The sequence below is a fragment of the Megalops cyprinoides genome, chromosome 13, assembly GCF_013368585.1.
Source record: "Megalops cyprinoides isolate fMegCyp1 chromosome 13, fMegCyp1.pri, whole genome shotgun sequence".
NCBI lineage: Eukaryota > Metazoa > Chordata > Actinopteri > Elopiformes > Megalopidae > Megalops > Megalops cyprinoides.
This window is the reverse complement of record NC_050595.1, coordinates 9,346,010-9,369,632: the sequence shown is the minus strand read 5'-3', so window position 1 is coordinate 9,369,632 and position 23,623 is coordinate 9,346,010. Positions and strand designations below refer to the sequence as shown.

Genomic DNA, 23,623 nt, shown 5'->3' with positions numbered 1-23,623 from the left:
GTAGGAAGTGGTGCCCGATGGCAGTGGTGACTGCCTGGTGATATTGTGACGTGCAACATGACACCCTTTGCTTCCTATTACTGAATGAACCTCTCCCTAGTTGGGAAGTCCACGAGCCATCTTGATGGCTTGATGGCTTGATAGCATTCAAATGATCAGTTTGTTATTCAGCAGCTTCAAAAGCTCATAACGAGTTGATCATTTGAATCAGCTGTGTTGGAGCAGGGAGAGATCTAAAACATGCAGGACAAGTGGCCCTCCAGGAGAGGTTTGGACACCCCTGGCCTAGACACTTCAGCTGCAGTACTGTGTCTCATTCAGGTGTTGAGAATATCAGGGGAAACTGTAATTAGAGTGAGACGGCATGCATCCGTAAGATAAGATACCCCACAGAGCCTGGTCGATGCTGAGGCCTGGGGAATATTAATATAAACTGAGCACATTGCTCCCATTCTGCCAGAGGTCACTCACTGCCATGGAAACGGTACATGACTCTGCTCACCTGAGAGGTCTGCCAATACTTGAAGATGTTAACTGCTTTGCTGATCCTGAGACTTATCGACTGGATCATTTCATAACCCCAAGAGTTCCTGTGTATAGACGCTGCTGACTTAGCAAACATCTTCCCTGTGAAAATATATCTGCAGTCAAATTATTATTCCTACTGTAGGGGGAAAGAAAAACACACAATCTGAAAAGCAAATGGTTAAAAGTAGAAAAAAAAGACCAACATGAAAAAACAAATAAGGCATTGGGGTCCCTCACCCTCTCAAACACACTTATGACCTGCACAGAAGAGTAGTAACTCTTCAGTTTTCCGTTTAACTCAGTTAAAAGAAGGCAAACTTCCATAGTGGCTGGGGTCTTGGGGGGGGTCACTGCTGTAGTTTTCTGGAGCAATCTAATGAATCTGAATGGTCTCAGCAAATTTCCACCTCTCTAGATGGATACTTGTTAGGTATATAATAAGTCAGGTAAAATACACTTACTTTTCGCTCATTTTGGCTTCATGAAAGGATTACAACACTGTATAAGAATAAAGGTCCAAGTTAACATTCTCACTACAGACATTACATCAGCTGATTCATCCATTGCCTTTACATTTGCACAGCCATGACATTAAGGAGACCAAGTGTTTATTTTATTTTATCTATTTTATATAACCTACAACATCCTATTTTGCTTCAGCCCAAGTTGAACATCTCGGGAGAACATATACCCGCTGTGCTGGCTCTCAATTAATTTGCCAAGAAATCTCAAAAGAACATTTAAAAATACTGTACATGTGAAAGCTAAAATGAACCCTAGCATGAACAACACACAAGGTCCTTTAAGCTTTTACTGGAATCGGTTAAATTGATACAAATAGATTGTGACAATACTTGATACATGCGGGGTTGTGCATGAAGAATGATCTCCATGTGTTTATGATGTGAAATACAGTGTATACTAGCAATACTGATTCATGACTGAGACGAACAAGCTTATTTTAGAAAAACATCCTTTATTTTTGTGCACGTCACATGAGATTCAATGGTATGCCTACATCAGAACGTGAGCGGTTACAGGGAATTTCAAACAAGAACAAATGGGGGTGTGCAGACAAACTAGCTGATGTCACGAATCCATGAGGTACCCCTGCAGGCCATGTCTAGCCCAGGACAAACATACTGAACATATGGACCTTTTGCCTGGTCACAAGCCCTCCTCAGTGCACCACATAACACCAAAATGTGCTCCCCTGTGCTATGGGAACCAGGCCCCTGTGCATCTTTGATTACGCAAACTAGCCTGTAACTGTTTGAACATGCCATCACTGTTCAACTGCAGCCATATCAATCACATTTCATTTCATCCATTCTTCTGAATGCTCTCTACCATCATGCATTGACAGCCTTGAAAAATAAAAAAAAAAAACATGAGGCTTTAAACCATTCATTCAAAATCTAAACATTCAGTACCAACCAAATATAAATTAACAAAATGAAACGTGATTATCAAAATTAAATATGTGCCAACAAGCTTACATTTCAACTCAGAAGTGGTTTTCAAAAGTAGATTTGTGTATTCAGTTCTCACTTCATGTCTCAGAACTAAAGGCTTAATTAACAGTTAAAGGACATCACAAGCCAAGGCTAGCAGACATACCCACAGAAGCAGAAGCAATGTCTTTAAAATGAATTCTTCCCTTTTCCTCACCACAAGAGATGTGGTGATATTTAAAGCTGAGATGCTGATCTCAACGGTTTATAAAAACATTAAACAAACTGAAATGTTTTCTCCAAATGAGTACTCGCTGTACGATTTATGTTTCGGACCAAAAATGTGTGTCAATTCCTGAAATGCTTTTCGGTAAGGAGGAGTCCAAACTTTCATGGCGGAAAGTGTCTGAATGGATAGAAATAAACTGGAAATCACATTTTAATGTTGTTTTCTTCACACGTGTAATGGAAAGGGAATGTAAACATCACACACTGGACGGTGCCCACATTTGAACAGACTGGCTTGTGATTAGATTTGCACTAAACGGTTAAGCCTTAAGTAAATACAGACTGGAAGCCCTATCACTAATAAAACTAGAATGGACAGTGCATCTGCTTCCTAATCACAGGGAAGAGTTAGGCAATCGCCACCCAGAGATTTGGATTCTCTTACATGTGTGTGAAAGTATATCACAGGTTTCCTTTAAGTACAGTAACCGTTCTGTTGATACAGGACAGTTGCAGAATCCTTTACAAAACAGACAGGGCTTGCGTACAGCCTCAACATTCATCTCCAACAAACTACCAGAGGCCAATATAACGCTAGCACTACAGGAACAGAATTAGGGTACATAGTACATGTGTACAGAGTGGTATGCCCTCACCTGCTTAACCGCATTAGAAAAAGTCCCAAACGGAGCACACAGGAACCACTTGTGTTTAAAGAGAACAGCAGAGAATCGACAGACACCATCCAACTACTTGCGTAAGTGTGTGTGAAGTGCACCCTAGTGGTAGTTGGCCAAAGAAAAGTAATCTCAAGAGGCTGTCATTCAGGCTTGCAGAAAACCATGCTCCTTCTGACCCACATAGCACAGCACTTATTTTCCAGCTATGCCATGGTTACATGAGGATTTCAGCATTGATGAAAACAGCATTTCCACTTGTTAAGAGGCTGCACAATCGGAGCAAACCAGGGTCACCTGGGCTACCCTCACATCGACCCTCTCCCGGTCCCTGCCACCTTGTTACCCACCATCAACTAGCCAGTCAAGCCCCCAAGTCTACAAATCATAGGTAAAGGCACACAAATTCCTGTTTGATCAGTGTAAGGCTATAACAGTAGCACAGAACAATGAGGCACAATTAGCTGAGGGAGATATGGCTTCACAGATTCAAGCTCGCACTGTCTTGCACCTTCAATAAAGTCCTTGAGTTTTGAGACTCAACCGAAAATGTGAGCAGAAGGAGAAAATTACGGTCTGGGGAAGCAAGTGGGTTTCAGAAGGCTGAGGGATCGTGGAAGGAAGCTGGAAGGTGTTTGTGTGTGTGTGTGTGTGTGTGTGTTGTATGAGGGTGGGGGGAGGTGATTCGGAGGTCTTGGATACTTCCAGTCAAGCCAGGGTTAGTTGGCCTGTTGTACGGTCATTTGGGGCATCCCTCGGCTAGGCCTGAATGGTCCTCCTCGACCTGTGACACAAAGAGACATCATCAAACAACAGCTCAGTGTCAGCTCTAAGAGCCTACTGCATGCTGTGGCTAAATACTACAAGGGATCATTTTTATGCTAAAAAAAATGCAAAGCAGATGCATACCTACGCAGATGACAGGCCAAAAATCTTCTGAAAGCTGTTAGCAAAATCCAGTCATAAATACTGCCCTTATACAGTTCAAGGATACAATCAGCTACTTCTGCAAAACTGCAAACCATTCGCTGATCACACTCAGCAGGGGAGGGGGAGGAGCTAAGAGGTAAAGAGAACATTAAGCTCTAAACCTTTATGGGTCCTACGGGCATCACTAAAGTGTACTCCAACCATCATACACAAGCGGAAACCTTTCTGAATGGCACGTTTTTTCCATATTTCTTCAGAAGTCTTTGTAAAAACCTGAGTTGTGAAGTTACAGAAAAGGGAAAATGATCGGACGACTGGGTTGCAAAATTATTTTCCTGTGCTTATGACTGTTAAGCAGCATCTAAAGAGGGTTTAAGATACTTTATAGCCACATGTATAGCATAACTAAATCCTTTAGAAAAATTGTTTGATAGCACAACTTTCACAAAACAGAGGGAAACCTCCCAACAGAATTTTTGAAAGCAAGAAACATTTAACAGGGACAACACTTCTATTAAATATAATCAGACGTCTAATTGACAGTCCTGTGTGCAAACACTGAGGTCCCAGTGAAGGTGGATGCAGACCAGCACGTGCATTTATACCCAAGCAGACAGAACCCTAACCAGCCGAGGGTTGGATCAGGAAACGTCAGACTAATAATCAACATCGCAAGTCTCCAAAGGTTCAGAAGGGAAATGGGAAAACAAAAATCTGTAAATGTGTTCAGGGCTAAATGGATCCACACGTTTTGCCAGCTTAAAACCACTTGAAATTCAACTAATAGCATGGACGCACTTTGTACACAGCCAATCATTGTGCTTATTGAAAACAGGAGCGCTTCTTTTCGGACTGGAGCAGGCAAAGCCGTGTAGAATTGCACATTCCGGACAGGTCTGAGGGGGGGGGGCAGAGGGGTGTATGGCTATTGCCCAAAGAAATCCAAAGGAAGGACGAAATTTGTTTTGGCAGCAACAAAAAGAGGATGAAAAAGGAAGGCTACTTAGATTCAAGGTCTTCCCCTTTGAAGCTTTCATGCATCTAAACCAACAGGAGCAAACACATGACACTCAGGCAAGAGACTCACTCCCATCTGTCACACCTTGCTTGACTAGAGGCCAGTGCAACTGAAGAGGGAAAACAGGAAAGCAGACATCTCTTACTCCAGTAAAGCCCTGTGCCTCTCGGAGATCAATCGGCCTGGTCCACACTGTCTGTAGAACGAGGCTACTCAACCCCGGCTCTGGCAGCTCTCCATCAATAAGTTTGCATTCCATTTTGGCACTTAAGCACCAGATGCAACTATTCAAAGACTAAACCAGTTTAGATTCCTTTCAAGGTTCTGAGTGTAGCAGTATTAGGAGAGCTGTCAGGTCTGCTTGGTTACAGAACCCTCGTGGACTGGCACTCGGTATCCCTGCCAGAGAGGCACGCGACTCCACTGCGAGTTCTGACGAACAGAGCCCAGACACAGGAGCGACAACGGAAAGAAACTAGCAGCAGACAGCAGGTAATGCAACACATCTTTATTGAAACTTTCGCTCAAGAAGCAACATCAATTTACAAACTGAGAAACCGACGGGAGTTTCTTTAAAAGGTAACAAAGGACAAAATATAAATGCTTTTAGAATCCAAATGAATTGCGCCGATAACCAAAAAGGAGGGCGGGGGAGGGGCATGAAAGAAAAACATACTCCCAAGGATTAGACCAGCAGTGGCAGTTTTTTTTTTGCGATTTATTTTATACAAAAAATAAATTAATGAAAATCTTTCAAGTTTACAGGAATACCTATTTGTTTCAAACACAAGCTTGCTTCAAATCTGACACTGATGATTTCAGCTTGGCGTGTGTTTCGACTCATTAAAACAGTTAAGATTTTTTTTTTTTTTTAAATAGATCAAACCAGGCTTACTCCAATCAAAATGCCAGGATACCACTGATGAGGAGGGGAGAAAAAAGTGGGCAGGGGAAAAATGCATTCTCGATTTTAGAATGTTCACTGTGGCCTAAGTTGTCAGTCCGTTAGCCTTTCAGGATCGCATCACTTGAGCATTACCTCGAGAGCAACCTCGAGGTCCCTGGCCGGCTCCACGCTTGTAGTTCTGTTGGTACCCGTCCTGAGGAGACAGAGGGAACAGATTACTGACATGGGACAAAGCCCAAAGAGACCATGATGCACTGCTTTAAACAAAAACAAAAAAAAACCCGCTCCACTTCACTTTCTGTTGATTACCAATGACAAAAGGCATGTGCCCTTTATTCAATTACAGTGTTGTTGTGGCTAAAAGTGTATTTCTCTGAAGCTGGTTAACTCTAAGACTTAAAACAAAAAACATTTGGGAAAGGTGGATAGCTTATCTGGATGTGTCAATTACCCTCAAAATGTTTCACAACTGTAAGATCTGGAAAATTTCAAATTCAAATTTAAAATGACTATTAGCATAAGCATAAATAGCATGAGAAGAAGAGGGAAGATTCACTTTGACCATACTAGACATACCAACTTAACATACAGTTGTACAAATGGGACAAACATGGTCAAAACGTATACAGTGCTCCAGTAGGGGGAGCAGGTTTTGAAACTGCCGTGTGCCTGTCATTACCCGCTGATAGTTGCTGTTGGGGTAGTCGCGAGGCGTGTTGAACTGGGTTTGTCCATAGCCGCTGTTGGGAGTGTTGGAGAAAGGAGGGCGGTAACCGTCATATCCACCTGGAGCATAACCAGAGTTGAATTCAACACCAGGCAGATACCTTCGTGTCTTCAAGTCAGAGTGAACTGGTTGCACTGTCATTTTGATTTGTCCAAATAAAGTTTAAATTCAGTCATAATGATACTGTATCCATTACCAATTTCACTAAATGCCAAATTAGAATATAAACCACATGACCAAGACAAAGGTACGTGTATAGCACTCTCTAAACTCACTTATTTGAACACATTGATAAGCATTGTTTCGAAGAAGTTTGTGTTCACTTTCCTAGAATTTCTCTATTAAAATAATCTGTGCCTTGCAATATCTTTCAAAATGCCAGGCCCTGCAAGCCCAGTATCTGTCTTTTGAATTTGAACACCAACTACTGGAAACACTGTTACGAATCCAACTATGTTCTTAATTTGGAATTTTTTTTAACTAATGGAGATGAACCAAATTTACCAGCAGACAAACTGCTTCCTGTAAACCAGAAAACCTTCGGGATCATGGACGAATGGAAAACATTAAACAAAACACAAAAGCCATCTGAAATTCTTAAACTGACTAGAACTGAATACAGGAGATAATTTCACAACTGACATGTTTGAAATGAAACGGGTGTGAAGAGGGGCGATGTTGCGCACCTCTGAAACCATTGGAGGGTCCCCTGTAGCCATTGATCATGCCGCGGGAGTTCCTGGGCCCGCCGCGGGGCATAGCCCTGCTGTTGTAGAAGGACTGTCCCGGCCGCCCGAATCCAGCGCCTTGCTGCTGGGGCTGCGGGTGGCCCCCTGTGCTGGGAATGGTTTGGTCTTGGGTGTGGAAGGCACCAACAACTGGGGGAGGGGGGACGACACACACCAGCAAGAACGTTCATTAGATGGAGCATTCAGCGTACTTCCTTTCAACCAACCACACCAGCGTATGTCTGGCCTGTTATGTCCAAGAGTGTACCAGCAAGTGCTGCCACGTCATTGGACAAAATGCATACAATGCTATGCAATGAAGTACAGGCTTAATTTTTAACCACAGAAGACCGCTAGCTTGTTACGAGAGGCCGCTGTCTGAAGTGTGCGTGTTTGGCATGGGCTTGGGCAATGTGCCCGCCCCTAACCCCGCCCCCTGCTCACCAGACTGCAGCTGCTCCTGCTGCATCTCGGGCTGCTCCACAGCGTGCTGTGTCTGGCTGCTGAAGCCCTGGCTGTAGCTGCTCTGGTACTGGCTGGGCTGCTTCAGGGGGTCCGTCTCATTGGCCGGGGGGACAGGGGCATTCAGGTTGAACACCTGGGGGGGGGGGCAAAGTAACATTTTCAGATGAGACATCAGTGGGCTCATTTTTCCACCAGTCACACAGATTTCACTCATAACTGTATATGCACACTATCATGCAGTATGCCATTTATCAAAACAAACATTTTAAACATTACATTGAAAAATTGGCCACGCTTATCTGAACTATATGAACAATTTGACATAAATGTCAGAACTACTGGTACTATCTGCTAAGCACTCAAAAAGATCAGTAACCACCCTGAATTATTCAAGCATATTTGAACAAAATCAATTAGACATCTATTTTGTAAGAGCACACAATTTGTAACATACAGTATCTGTTCCAGTCCAGTCTGCAGAGGTAGAGGCCAAAAATGCATTAGGCTGCTGCTAATTGGTGAAAATCAATAAAGGCCGCAGGGGGGGAAAGCTGAGACTGTCTCAGAGAGAAGCATGCCATTGTAACACTACTATGACAGATGGTGCAGTTCACTCTTGCCCTTGTGCAATGCAGTCTTTCCTGCATCCAACCTGAGATCAAAACCTTTTCGTTTCAATTTCTGAGATCCTCTGGCATTCCACAGAGGCCATAACAGCAGCACACGTGATTTCCTGCCAAGAAGTTTTAATTTTACTTGTCACACCACTGCCAAGACAATATAACAAAAAATTGCTAGCTTCACTCATTTCTACCTCAGAGAACTCCCGCTCTTTCATTTCCTCATTCCATTTTACAGTGGCCATGTTCTCTGAATACATTAGAACTGAAAGTGCACACTCCCCATGTATGGCTTACTAGAGGCCTTTTACATTCAAAATTCAACATGTGAATCAGTACAGTTCTAGATCAGTGGGGATTGATCAACAGCTACCACTTGGAGACGTGTATGCAGCTTTGACACATACCACCTTCTCTATGCAGGAAAATTTTATAATTTGTGTGCCAGAAACACAAAAAAAACTGACTGCTTGACAAATGAGTCCCTTTGGGGAGAATACAACAGCAGTAATTGCATGTGTTAAATGTGCTGCTTTTAATTAAGAATGAAGAGAAGGTAGTTTAAGTTCATTCAAATGCACCTGCCACAAAACAGACCATCTTATATGACAAAAATATTTCAAATAACCAACTTCCTTGAGCTTAACTCGAGTCAGAGTACCAGACACTGAGAAACAGCCAGTGAGTCACTGTCCAAGGCTATAGATTATGAGCTTAGAGGAGATGAACCATATGTCGGAACTATAAGCCCACACAGCCAGACAAAAGCCTCGCCACACTGACCAAGTCATGCTGCGCTTGCAGTTACATATTCAAAAAAACAAATGCACACAAACAACTGGCAGGCCGCTGCCGGGGCGGGGAGCGGCGGGGTAGGGCAGCGGGGTGGGGTCAAACATTCACAGACTCCCTGCAGCAGAGAGGAGCAGAAATGGCAGCCGATGCCTACCGTCTGCATGGACTGGAATGGGGCTGCGTTGACGTTTATGCCGCTGCTGTGGAGGGGTTTGGCCACGGGCTGGAACACTTGGGGCTGTGACACGGCGGGCAGGGGCGAGGAGGCGGGGGGCTGCTCTGACGATAGGGACATTGAGGCCTGGGAGGGGGGGGAAGAGGCGTCGGGCACACGTCACTCACGCGGAGCGGGGCGAAGACGCGGCACAGCGTGGGAGACACCGCGCGAGGTAACACACAGACGGCACACCACGCAAGACCGGACTCAAGAGGCAGGGCGCGAGACACGGGGAACACAGCACGGTGGGAACATACAAACAGCACAACGTGGAGTTAAGACACCGAGTGAGAGACAGCACACAGGATGGGGGAGGACACAAAGAGATGACACACAGCGTGAGGGGACAGATGACACACAGGGTGGGGTAGGACAGCGTTTCTCAACCCTCTCCTGGAGGACCCCCTGCCCTGCACGTTTTAGGTCTCTGCCTGCTCCAACACAGCGGATTCAAATGATCAATTTGTTATTAAGCGGCTTCAGCAGTTCATAACGAGTTGATCATTCGAATCAGCTGTGTTGGAGCAGGGAGAGATCTAAAACATGCAGGGCAGGGGCTCCTCCAGGAGAGGGTTTGAGAAATACTGGGGTAGGACACCGAGCATGGAAGACAGTGTGACACACAACACACAAAATGGAATGAAACACACAGTGTGTGGGCTAAAGGGACAAGACACACAGGGAGGAATAACACAGCGTAGTGTAGGGACAGAGACAGAGTTCCACTCACGCACAAACTCAGGGATAGGTCTGAAAACAGGCCACCTGTGACCCACCGCACAAAGAGTCTACTATTCATACGCCCAAACGCACTCCAGTGTGTAATGGGTATGGATGCAGGCATTTGCAATGCGGCCTTTACCTGGATGGGGTCGATGGCGTCTGATGGCGGTCGGGGGTCTGTGTGTGAGGGCTGGTAGAGGGGTGGTGTCGAGGAGAAAGCTTCAGGTGGGGGGGTGACCATGGGTACCTGAGGGGGGCGGGAGGGAGGAGCAGGGGGAGGGGGGGAGAAGCTGGTAGGAAGTTTGGGGAGCTCTCCATGGCCTGAATGCTCAGGAGTTGGCCTTGCCATAGATAAGGGTGATCACAGCTCAAAATGAAGGCTTACCTGTGTGGGTTCTGACTGCACGGGTACTGCGCTGGGTTGTGTCAAGCGGGATTCTGCGTGAACTGCAAAAAAATTATCACTGTTAACTACAGCACAACGATAGTGTTATTCAACACATTTGTATGCTCAACTCAAACCGACTGTTCCTTGGTGCTTCTGACATTGTTATAATATAATTACATTTCCACAGAAATTACCATTTGTCATTAGGCTACTTGTCCTCATTTTCTAAGACACCCACTGAATGTGTCTCCACTTTGTGTGTGACCAACCGCAAGGACAACTGGCTCGAGTATGCTAGCCTGACAGGGAAAAGTAACTGCCACTCTTCACACGCCTACCTGGGGGGCACACCATCTGTGGCAGGTCCATCTGAGCGGGCTTCATGGGCTGGGCGGACACGATGGCTGGGTCGATGGCCTGGCCGTCAAACTCCAGCATGGAGTCCTGAGGAGTGGGTGAGGGGAGGGACACAGTTCAGCACATCGGACCCTGGGTTACGGTGCTGTGCGCGCAGTATGGAGGTGGGCGGAGACACCTCACCTGCATGAAGTTGTAGGGCCCCTGCATCTGCGCCATTAGGTCCTGTACCGCCTGTTTCCTGACGACGGGGTCGGAGATGGGCGTGGGGGCGGGGTTCAGGGCATGGGGCTCGGGGGTGACGGGGGGAGGGGCTGACAGCACAGCGGGCTGCTGCTGGATGGCGCTGACCACCTGTGAGGAAGAGCCAAATTCAAGGACCACTGACATTCCCACCACTAGGGACTCCTTCCTTAAGTGCTTAACGCTTCATGACTCCATGAAGCCGTCCTACATTGCTGCCATCCTACATTGCTGAAACTGGTAATATCTGTAGATGGTGCACGTGTGATTCGGATATGCAGGACCAACTTCTCTAAAAGCACAGCTGTTGAAACTACATTGCTTTGCCTAAAGAAAGACCAGGACCTTACCTCTGGTTGTGTGTTCCACTCATCAGCTTGTTCTTTGTCACTGCTGCTATAAGCAACTTCTGGAATAAACTGTCTGTTCACAAACTAGAAAAACACACTGCATTAAGTATCCAAGCAGTGTCCAAAATAAGATAAAAATTGTTTTGAACATTTGCATTAACATGAGTGAGTGATAATGTAATGTGTACTGCCATTGGTTATAAGCATTACATATCAGTCAGTGGAAGGATATGAACAGTTCTTACCTCTGTGGCTTCCACTTCAATGGTCTCTGTGTATTCTTCAGTAACTTCAGCTTCTGAAATTAGATGCAAGACTTCATTTAACATCCTGGGCCTGACAGCTTCCCTGAAGAAACCACCCCCCCCCCCCACACACACACACACAACTTTGTAAGCAGAGCAGGGAGTTACCAGGCTCTGAGGGTCGCTCCTCGGCCTCGCCCGACTCGACCACCCCGGGCTGGTCTTCCTCCTCCTCCTCTTCCTCCTCCTCACACACTCCGTTCTGGTGAGTGTGGGCTTTGTCGAAGTAGCCGCTCTGCAGCACCTTGTCCAGGGTGTCCTTCAGGGCTTTGTCTGCACAGGGGGAACACTTCACATGAGACGCTTTGCCAAACATGGCAGCCTACATCTCACACACTGTCTGAAACCAAGGGGGAGATTTACAGCAGACTGCCTTTGGGACAAATGTAACTGGACAGAGTGCTGTCTAGCATGATGTCAATGCAATTCTGATAATACCATTCACATATGCCAGTGCAAAACTCAGAGAAATACACAACTGGAAAAAGATACAGCTTAAGGAACCAAGACCCTTCCATAATTTAAAAAAGGTATAAAAATCACAATTTTTTCATTTTATCCGTGGGGTTAAAGTTGCTTCATTTATTCCTATACTTTGGAAGATGGGATGTCACTGATCTCAGCCCAGCCTTGCTCAGGAGCAAAAGGAACCAAGATGGCAAGTGTTAAAGACAAGAAAACATGGCTGCCTGCATAACACCACACTGGAAGGACAGCCTATACAAACAAACACTGTCCAAAAATGCAGCAGCTCATTCATTTGAAATCTCTGACTCTGGACATATACCAAAAAACCTTCTAAATGCAGTTTATTTGGCAGCTGGCTACCTAGTTATTCCTTCTCCTTCTGTGCAATGACTGACTGTTCTTATTGTACAATACATGCTGGAAGTCCAACCATGTCTGAAGCCAAGACAATAACTAAAATTGAAAGGCAAGTGCACTGAAAATCATCAATTAGGTAAGGAAGACAAGTCAGTCTGACTGACAAACCACTTTCTGCAGAGCTACCTGATACGTGGTTCTTCACACAAATACATCTGTATGTATAGAACATACAGAAAACAGAAAAACTAAAATGAAAGATAAATTCACGTGATACAGTGGTAATATCTTTTTTTAAGAATTTTTCATTACAGCCTCCTTGCACTTGGTAATTATGTACTCTTAGACACATCTAATTTACGCTTGGTTAAACGTCTGTTTCATTGGGATTCAGAGCAAGAACGAATTGCTTGGGGACCAGAAATCAATAATGCGAATTCAGCACAGGCAGAACACCAATGCTGCATTCTGCAATGCTCCGCAGGCCTGTGCCGGATGACATGAGGACAGTCCCTGATGCTCTGCACCATGCCAGCCTGGGCCCACGCCTGGAACCTGCAGCCAGAATGCACGCCTATGCCACAATGACACAGCATCGCCTGCCGAGCCGTCTCTGGGACATAATTAGGTGAGCGCTCAGCGAGTGCGAGCAGCTGGGACAGAGTGTCTCCTAACAGGCGCTGCTGGGCGCTGCTGCCGCCGCCTACAGCATTCCAGAGGGTGCCTGGCAGGCGATCCTGCCCTCGCTGGCCTGCTGAAGGCAGGAAACTGGCAGGCTGCCCTGGTGCTGAGTCAGGAGAGGCTTTCTGCATGCAGCCCGGCAGCGGACTGCAGCACTTTTGTGCCTCCAGGCCCGGGGTTTCCATGTGTCAATCCATCCCTGTTCTCAAAAAAGGCCTCCTGCCAGATTAGCAAGCATGTCCCCTTTTTCAGACACTGCATGATTGACATCTGCCTGAGCAAACGCTTCCAAATCAGTAAGCTCAGTGAGACCCACATATAAACCCAGTTCTGCTTGCAAAGTCACAGGCCAGCTCTTCTAATATTAGGAATAGCATCTAAGCAATTTTCAATGCATGTGAGTATGCAACCAAAAGAGCAGGAATGGGTAGTATTTAAGTAGTTTGTAAGGCACACTGCACATACAGGCAGACAATGATGGAGGTTATATATTACCCATCTCTCCACTTACATGTGGTTCCTGCCACTGCTTTGTCCTTCCCTTCCAGAAGGTCCCAGTAGTGTTGAGATGCCTGCTCAAACTGGTCAGTCAGCCTGCAGGGGGGAGACAATTAGACACAGCTGCCATGACTCCTGATGGTCAAGCACTGTTTTTGTATGATACCAATTCCATGGTCAAATCGAGGTCATGAGACATTACCTCAGGAGCTAAAACTCCATTTTGTATCTACAACCTTTTACTGCCAACCATCTTCTGAGATCACTCTGCACTAACGATTAAGGCTTTTGCTGAGGTGACACTTTGGTTGCAATGATGTCAGGTACAAGAATTCTTGACACTAATGAAAGGTTAAAGACTAAGGATCAAAGCAAGCTAAGGCTGGGGAAAATGCCATCAGCCATCAAAACATCAAATCTGAAAAACCAATACTGCAGAAAATAGACTTAATGGACTGAGGATTTGCACTCAGCCAAACAAGGAAAAAAACATTTTAAAAGTCAATTTGCACCATCAAGAGAATTACACATATCTTACCTTAATCTTTTGAAATGACTCATTACAGTTACTGGGGCTGGAAAAATCCCCTCATATACCTCCAGTGAAAATTTATTGAGTAATGTACAGACAAAACTTTGTGATTCACAAACCAAACTGGGTAGAAAGGAGCAGAAAACAGCCTGAAGATTCTTGATTTCATAAATCTATTCAAGGTTTTCCTTAAGAGAGGATAGCCAATATCCTGACATTACCAGGCCCTCAACCACCCAACAGCAATGTTTCAAACAGCCTTGCTTGCTGCTAGCCTAGGATTAAATCAGATTTGGAGGCAATTACAGGCAAAATGGAGATCAACCTCAAGGCTAACAAGGATATATGAAACGCTACCTCATAGGGAACCATCTACCACTGTGCATTCCAGTACGTTCAGATTTGGAACGCACTGGATGTCCCCGTACCTGATGCTGGGGTCACGCTCTGGTCCCAACAGCTTGTAGAAGTCGTCGAGGGCGGTGAGGTCGCCGTCTGTGAGCAGGGGGGAGCCGCTGACGCCCTGCTTCAGCTCCTGCCGCACCCCATCCTCCCCCAGCCTGTCCAGGAGGAACTGCAGCTCCAGCACCGTCTTCAGCCGCTTCTGCTCCGCCTCCTCCCTCTGCAGCTGCTCCCGCCGCGCCGACTTCTTCACCGCCTTCTGGATCTGCGGGGGGGGGGGGGGGGGGGGGGCGTGTCACTGAAGAGCCACTGCAGACAGCGCGGCCACTAAAGCTAATGCTAAAACTGCGAGGCCACGCTGCAGTTAGCCACAAACACTGCTGCACGGATTGGCCCACTTTCAAGCAGGTGGTGCATAAGAAAAAAAGTAATACATTTCTTGGATCGGTTTGTTCCATTGTGCAAAGCCTGCCAGATGCAGAAAACCTACATTCTCAGCTCTTAATCTAGACAAACCCCAAATTGCTCTAAAACAATTTTAACTGAGGTGCTGTTTAATTTTTCACATAAATGACATTTCTCACAAGACACACATTGAATACACTAGAAGACACAGCAGACTTATAAACGGCAGGGTCTGCCAAGGAAGCAACTAAGTGTGAATATGCTGGTAATTGGTTTTTCATTTTCTTCATTTTTCACACAGTATCATCTGTAGCTGGTGCAATCATTATTTGTTGCACTTCGCATAGCACACACCTGGACCAGCACTATGTATCGCACGTTTCTTCACTTCATTTGTGGTTTTGGCTTGTGATGCTGGACAGGGAACCAACATCACTAGCACAACAGAGTCTAAAACTTTGTGATAATTATACTGTCAATAGTGAGGGAGTTTGGTGTGAAATCATTTTAACACACAAGTTTGTGTTTGCCCTGAATGTTCGCACCAGCATTTACAGTTCTCGATTTCCCAACTGTCTCAATACAGAATTCTCTTGACACCTGAACTGAAAAATCATTACTTGAACAAAAGTGGCAACCATCATCAACCACCGATTTTGGGTTTTGACTGAAAATGCATTCACTGCATCTGATGAAATGCACCAAACACTGGCATAACAGAAAATAAGAATATGCTCCTGAAAAGCACTACAGAGAGGAGGAGCTGGGGGGGCAATCCCAAAAACAACAGCTGACAGTCTTGAGCAAAACAGTAAATTGCGCTATATACATCTACTCACATCTTGACCCAAAGCCAGGAAGCTCTTCTGCAGCTCACGAGCAAACTCCAAGTTATTTGCCACCTCCTGGAACTTGGACAAGGCATCCTTGAGAGAACAGGAAAAGAAAGACGATGCCCTTATTCAGAGGACTGACTTCGTTTCAGTACGTTGCTTTATGAAGGACACATTTACAACATTTATTCAGTACACACATCAACAATACAGCGATAAGAGTTTTTTCCTCACCAGCTGGTCCTGGTTTAGACGCTCTCCTTTATTTTTCCTTGCCTGATAGTCATCCAGCTTGCTCTGCAGGGGCATTGAAAGGGGAGCATTATTAAAGCTGCAAAGCACAGACAGCAACTGCCCATTTCACACACCAAAATGTCTTGTTTCAAGATCCATTTTATGTCTAAAACACAAAATGTCTTCAAGCAGGTACAGTGTATGCAATGTGACTGTACGGCATGACACAGCACTAAGACAGAACCGCCCTCTAAGTAGCGTGTATGTGTTTTTCATGTTATGAATCAGGAAAACTTCGTATTATGACTGACAAATATTAAGGGGGCACTGAAGTGAGAGGCTGCCATTTCAAGGGTAAACAGTGTTGTTAGAGGCAAGAGGTGCCCAATTGGATAATGCATAGTGCATTAATATGTAAATCCACAAGGATTGCCTCAGCACCACCAGGAAGGAGAGGGTTATCTTATCAAAAGTTTTCAATTTCAAAGGGAGAAACAGCGAGATGAACACTGTTTCGGAACCGCAACCCCGGATGCAGGAATGGGGCACTTAACAGCTTAACTGTACAAAAGGGATTTCTGAACATTGCTCAATCTAATTCATCTCCACTGTCTGGAAAAGATCACTTGCTGTACGCTGAAAAATTGATCCACATCTGGGTATGTGTGTTTCCAAGTCAATGGTGCAAGTTTTGGAAAGAATGGTAGCTTTATTGCTATTTATGACCCAAGGCCTGGATTAAACGATGCAGCTGCACCAAGTATCAATTTAAAGGTTTCACATGTTCATACAATTCAAATGCTGAACTAAAGAAATTCATTCAGCTTTGATTCCCCTGTGGGATGTGATAAGTGTTGCACTTTGAAACCATGGAGTTCCTGTATTTGCAGCAGAGAAAGAGTTTGTGTGTGTGTGTGCGTGTGTGTGCGCGCCTCTGTTGGGGGGGGCAAGGCGGGTGAAGACCTATTTTACTTTCACTCAGATCTCATTATCCACGACAGGCCGCAGATTAATTTCCATATTCTTCGACACGCATTAACAAAGCGTGGACTAAAACAATTTATATCGAATTTCCTTCTCTTCATTACACGTTTAAAGTCCTGTGATAACCTGCTATTTGACGTTATTCCTCTGACCTTCCCACTATTTTGGATGATCTTTACTAGCTGCAGGTTTACAAATGAGAACATACGCATGCACCTGCCCAGGCTAATATACAAAGTCTGTCGCTAGCTAGCTCAGGCCTTCCTCAATCAATCTGGTGGAGTATCTAGCCATCTTTAGAGCCACCATTTGCTCAGAATAACGCCGTTAAACCGGACTTTCTGAAATCGAAGTTGCGCCAGCAACATCATTATCTGTACGAGGAAATGACGACTAGTCCACGCTTTGTGTCTTGACGCCTTGTCTTCTTCATGCACGATTACGCGATCTCGGTCGCCATGTTAGCTAACAGCAGCTCGCTAGCTGAGTGCATGTGAACCATCGGAACCAGTCTTGCTCAAAACTAGGTGGCTACCGTTCCACTAACCCGACAGAAACTGGCAAAAAAATATCAGCTAATGAACAAGTTACCTCTACCTGCGTGGATGTATCTATACTACCTAGCTAGAGAATACAGTTGGCTAGCTATGCTGCTAATAACTTAGCTAAAGTTAGTTAGCTAGCTAGCTAGCTAGCAAGCATTACTTCTGCAGTTCTTCCAAGATAACGCTGTTTTATTTTAATCAATATCTTGTCGACAAAAAACATCCTCGACACTACGCCCAGTATACTGTTAAAAAATCCAGCCAGCTATCTGTTACGCACCATGGTAAACTGGTCCACACGGACCGGTTTTACCTACATTAGCTAACCAACCACGTTTACGACAGAAAGACAAACCGTAGCTAACTAGCTAAAGGACAATTTCTCAGACTAGCAAACTATCTTGACTTGGGGGGGGGGGGGGGGGGGGGGTCGACTCTAATGACACAGACACGGTAACTATTTCGGAGAAATTAGCTAATATCACAACGGAAATGCTCAAGTTAAAAATACATATTTGTATTTGTTGGGATGTGCGAAGTGGCTACGTTTCTCTTTGTATGCTGTAAGGTTGCTACCTAATAGCTACGTTACCTACTGTGTTACCAAGTAAAACCTGTGCTATCTGCATTGTAAATGGCACACTACAGCAACGATTCATTCCGTTCTGTATTAACGGTTCATTTGAAACCCGCCCGTGGAAGCTGCCAACGTTAGTGAGGGTTGTCGCACTTGTTTTTCCTCAATGAATTTATTCAGTCCTTTAATCTGCAGAAAAACCTGGCACGTAAATTTTGCCGTGTTGAGTTCTGCGTGCCCAAAACGGGACAGGTTTAAAATCCGTGCAACTTTTGGTAAATGTATCACATACTCCTTCACGAGAGGCAAGATCAGTCTGAAACCATATCTTCCCAAACGCGTACACACCTCCAGGCAAACAAGGATTGGTTGATTTGAGTATTTTACCTTTTTCTTTTCCATGTTGCGGACCTTCTTTTCAATGACACCCAACACTTGCTTCATGGCTTCAGTTTGGGCTCCAGACGACTGGGCGGTCACGGTGAGCTGGCCCATTGATCCAGGAGCGGATCCCACATCTGGACTGGAGGACTGCACAGTCCTGTTACCAATTGTCGCTGAGGGCATCTGTGAGCAGGCAGAATATTTCAGTTAGAAAACAGTGGGAACCAAATGGCTCTGTTGATGTAGGAAGTGTAATACCCGTCACCTCTCCAGTGTTTTTCCGTCAAAAGAACTGTAGACAGAAGGAAGTGTTGTCCATAATTTTCAAAATATCACATTGGGTGAAATTGATTTGATTCTCCCAGACACCTTACACACAGTGTCACTGCTGTTTGTTGGATTTATTTTAGTGATATCTCCAGTTAAATAACCATGTTGGGCATCGATCCAGGTCACATAAGAAACGAGCTAGCACTGCAGACTACCACCAGTGGTCGGTGTGGAGCCGCAGACCATAACAAAGGCTCCTTGAACACAACAATGCAGCAATTATGAGACGCGAAAACGTTTAACTTTGTTAGTTATCTATACAGTAAGACACCAGGATTCGGCACATCACTGCAATGTACCAAGCTACCGAGCTACACCCCGGTTGGCTCTAGATAGCTACAACAAACAGTATTTCACCTTTTAGTTAACACGGCTATCAAACCGGATAACTCCAGTTGGCAAAAACTACCGCTAAAATTTCCTTTCTAACGCTTGCTGGAGGAGTGAAAAGTCCGAAAACGTGGATGTTAGGTAGCTAGCTTACATGTGATTCTGAAATTCGCTTAAAACCATGTGCTAGGCCACGACTAAAGGCAAATGGTTACATCCAACACAACCAACTAGCTAGCTGGCTATTTAAGTTTAGAGATAAATTAACCATCTCTCAAATCTGGAAAAAAAATCTGCTCTGGATATTTTCTGATTGTTAGGTGGTTAGATTGTCTTAACGATCGATGTGCTGGCTATTTTAAGATAAGTAACACAGTATTTGTTGTTGTTTGTTAGCTCACTGGCATACACATTCAGATAACGAATACCCAACCGGCTAATTCCCAACATCCTCCGTTCTTTCTTCTCGTTCGTTCTTTTGCTCAGTTAGCTAGGAAGCTAGATTTTGCTAGAAAACTGCCGTTAGGTTACGACACGATTCTTCCACCGAAAATGAAAGTAGTACTGCATTTGAGCAGTACGGCAAAATAGCTATGGCTTTTCAATTTTTGGCAGAATATTTAGAACGATCTTTCCCAATTACAGGGAATTTCGTTTTCGCTGCGATGGTTAGCTAGCTACGCATGACGTTAGCTTCCCAGCTAACTTGGCCAGACAGCCGTCTCATTTCCTTATTAGCCACAGCTAGCTAGTTAGCTTGAAGGGTGTGCGACGACTGTTTCTGGATTCGTTTACCTTTTATGTTCTGTTGCTAAGTTTATCCACAAGGGAGACGATTCGTTTGAGGGCTAAAGCTGCCGAAGCGTGTACTGTGTTGCTTTATCTTTTCTTAATGTTCGTAATATGGGATCCGCCCCGCCGGCCTCACCGACAACTGAGGGAGATGAACCGGAGAAGTAACACTTTATTTGGAGGAAGGCCCCTTCTATAGTTGACCTAGACTTGCCTGAGTGGATCTAAAATGCATTGCACTTAAACTACACTTGATATGATTGTTATCTAGATTTTATTTACTGTAAGAGACAGATTGTATAGTTTTGTCTGTTATCCAGGTATTAAAGTGTCGAAACATTGGAATTTAATATAGAGACTATTCAGGCAGCAAGTAAACCAACTCTGGGATTCCATTTGCGACAATTTTTCCATAACTTGGTAGCTAACTGTTCCAGTATAGAGGCGCCCCGACTGACGTCAATGCATAGGCTTCCCTAGCATAGTGGTGCTATTGGTTGGTAAGAACAATAAAGAGCCGGTTGATGTCTGATTGAAACCCAGAAAAACATGAATTCAAATAGAAAAAAAGATTTTGATGAAAATATAAATGGTTAACACTGCTGCGATGAAAGCGGTACGAACATAAGCAAGTAAAAATTATAAACGGGCAGCTAACTGCATTTACCTAACATTCCACAGATGACATGCTGGGTAGATTATATAGTTTCACTCGAAACAAGGTTAATTCAAAGTTAGTAGCTTGTGTTTTTCCAAGAGCATTGCTGGAATTTTATCTGTATTGTTGTAAACCCTTGACATCTTTTAGCAACAAGAGAACCAAAGGGACATGTGTAGCATGAGCTTTCATAAAAAATAAAAAAAAACCCACAAATCCTGGTTCTTATGGAGCAGGTGACAGACTCAGGAATCACATATTACTGTACATCAGACTGGGGTGGTGGAAAACTGACTGGCTGTCTGGTATTGATGGAGCATGTGCCAGGGACAAGTCCCCCAGCATGAGCTCTCTGAATGTCTCCTTCCCCATCTCATGCACCTCCAGGCAAATGTTTACCTCACAGACCTACCCACATTGTGACCTTGAGAGTCAATTATCTGTGAGGGCAGCAATGGTACTCCACAGGAGAATTTACTACAACCTTACCAATACTTTTGAAGTCATTGTCAGGCGTTTGATCCTATATTATTATTATTATTATTATTATTATATTACTATAACAATAATCTGTTTTCTATTCAGTGTCTGGCATACTACAATGTTCTGTGTCACATGTTTATCTTACCAGGTCATCCATAATGGAATCCCTGTCTTCTGCTGTTTCCTTCTGAAACAAATCACTGTCATCAGTATCTTTTTATTCAAATTATCTATATCTTTTTTCCCTGTCTTTCTGTATTGTTCTGCTCCTCAGACTTAAATTTTTGCCCTCCATAAAAAAATGTTTTTCATTTAATTAAGAAATCTATCTGTCATAAAAATTCCCTGCCACTCACAGCTAACATGCAATGAAGTATCACAGATTTTACTCCTAGGTACATTAAGCATGTAGATCAGTTCAATAGTCCAAAATCTGTAGAGTTCTTTTTTTTCCCCTCAAGTAATTTATCCTTAAGTAAAACCTTTGAGAATCAATGTTTGAAGTATGAAAATTCAAGAAGCTTTTCAGAAATCCATTTACATTCCTTTGCTTTGAGTTCATTATTTGATTGCGGTTCAGAGAAAATGTTGTGAAATGACTGAAAAAAAAAACAGTTAAATTTTCTGCTGAAAATTATGGACAAAGCACATTGGGGGTGTACTGAATCTGGCCCTCAGCCTCTAATTCCTTTTTTCTGTAATCATTCTTTAGACTTGTAAAAAGATGTGCTTGAAGAGGCCCTACTGTAGACAGATACTGCTTGAGTGCTCCTTTGTGAAAAAGCAAAGCTTGTAGCAGTTGTACCGCAAGAACACTGCCATTTGGAGACATGCTCATGACATCCAACTAAGAGCCCAGAATTTTAAAACACACCCCTGGCCTTTAAGTCTTTCTGACAGCATTTACTTATTTACAAATTAATTGAATTTAGTCTGTGCCCAGAATAACAGCTTTTATGCATATTTGTACAACCTTGCTGTTGGAACTATTTTTGTTTTGCTGTATTTCATATGTAGTAACTGAAATCTAATTTCTCAGGTCTTCTCTTGCCTGCCTTACTGTTTGTGAAATGTTACACCGTATGTAATTGCAACCAAGGATCAGTTACATCTAGCATTTCTTCAGAAGGGGGCAGTAGAGGTTCATGTCTAGATGGTAACGCTGTAAATGTTGACTTTTGCTTTGTTGTCTTCACTCACGAACCTGACAGAATTTTGACTTTAGTGTGGGGAAAAGGAAACTAAATATTTGACACCAAAATAAATATTAAGGTTAAAGTCATTTTATTTTTACCGCCCACATTGTTTTAAGAAACATTGTTATTTTTACCTTAAAATATGCACAGCTTGGCCATTAGTTGAAGTTCTATGTCTGATGCAATTTCACATACATAGTCTGTTTTGAGTAATATTTTATATATTTTATATTTTGTTGTGCCTGGTGTACCATATCAAAAAATGCTTACCCTTTGTTCATAAAGGGAATATTCCAAACACTCAAAGTGATGTCACACAAACACGTATTTAACTCCTATTTTCTGTTGTATTCAAATCACATTTAGTCAATCTGTGGCTTATTAGAAAAGCACCTTAACAAAATTATGAAGTTTCATCTCTACATTGTGAATTTGTACTAAAACTAATGTTCAAAACTGGCACCAGAGAAAACTCACCACACTCCCTAAGAATGTGGAATCTCCTCACCAGCGGTTTTGTTTGGCATATACAGGAAGCAGTTAACATGGCTACACTGCTCTTTGATTGCACTCTCCTATTGAAAGGGTGTTTTCATAGAGGGACAATACTGATTAGACAAAGGTTCTCCAGAGAAAAAGAAGCTCCATTTCAGCGAGTGACTCATTTCCGCAGCTTGTTGCGTTACAATTGGACGGCAGGGCTGCTCTCCATCTTTAAGGAGAAGACATGTATGACTTTTTACTGACTAAACTGAGGGAGAGAAGCTGAAGCCACTAAGCCAGTGCATTTGCATGGCCTGCTATTGGTGTTCATCCCCATTATGTTGGTGATGTGTTTAAAGTTAAAGAGACACGGGCAAGTCTGTTGAGAATTCCATCAGCTGGCACTGTGGAGCTCAGAAATGGAGCCTTGAAACAAGAGCCATTAATCGTTTCACTTCAGATTAGACAGGAAGCAGTAGCCTGGCTATTACTGTCCCAGAATGTACTCTATCAGAGAGTCAACAAGACATCCAGGCCCTCTTCTAACAGGAAGTGAGACTGTGGGTGTAATCAGTCTGTGATGGATGGCTCCTCTTTCATTGGAATCAAGGAAAAAGAAACAAAATCACCCTACCTATGTACTGTAGATACTACGGAGCATTACCATGGGGCTTGTATTTTTATTGTTGGTTCTGAAAACATGGGACCGGACATACCAGATAAACAATTCATTCGCCAAGGCTAACAAACAGAGAAGTGCGAAACAGTCCCTCCCTTTGGCTGAGAGTGTT

At 44.0% G+C, this 23,623-nt stretch overlaps 1 protein-coding gene across 3 annotated transcripts; it reads right to left on the bottom strand.

Annotated features, from left to right (window-relative positions):
- Nucleotides 1–1,507: 1,507 nt before the first annotated feature.
- Nucleotides 1,508–20,164, bottom strand: LOC118787797 (caprin-1-like). Of its 3 annotated transcripts, XM_036543482.1 has the most exons (19): nucleotides 20,016–20,164; nucleotides 18,564–18,743; nucleotides 16,071–16,133; nucleotides 15,843–15,929; nucleotides 14,625–14,863; nucleotides 13,678–13,760; nucleotides 11,769–11,933; nucleotides 11,601–11,653; nucleotides 11,356–11,439; nucleotides 10,946–11,116; nucleotides 10,744–10,849; nucleotides 10,403–10,464; nucleotides 10,157–10,264; nucleotides 9,232–9,378; nucleotides 7,642–7,795; nucleotides 7,156–7,347; nucleotides 6,422–6,528; nucleotides 5,875–5,935; nucleotides 1,508–3,671 (listed from the first exon to the last, which is right to left on the bottom strand). In XM_036543482.1, the coding sequence occupies exons 2-19, from the start codon at nucleotides 18,741–18,743 to the stop codon at nucleotides 3,607–3,609; spliced, it is 2,127 nt and encodes a 708-aa protein (XP_036399375.1). In that variant the 5' UTR covers nucleotides 20,016–20,164; the 3' UTR covers nucleotides 1,508–3,606. The 3 variants fall into 3 exon arrangements, with proteins under 3 accessions (XP_036399375.1, XP_036399376.1, XP_036399377.1); XM_036543483.1 differs by lacking the exon at nucleotides 10,157–10,264; XM_036543484.1 differs by lacking the exons at nucleotides 9,232–9,378; nucleotides 10,157–10,264.
- Between the last annotated feature and the right edge of the window lie 3,459 nt (nucleotides 20,165–23,623).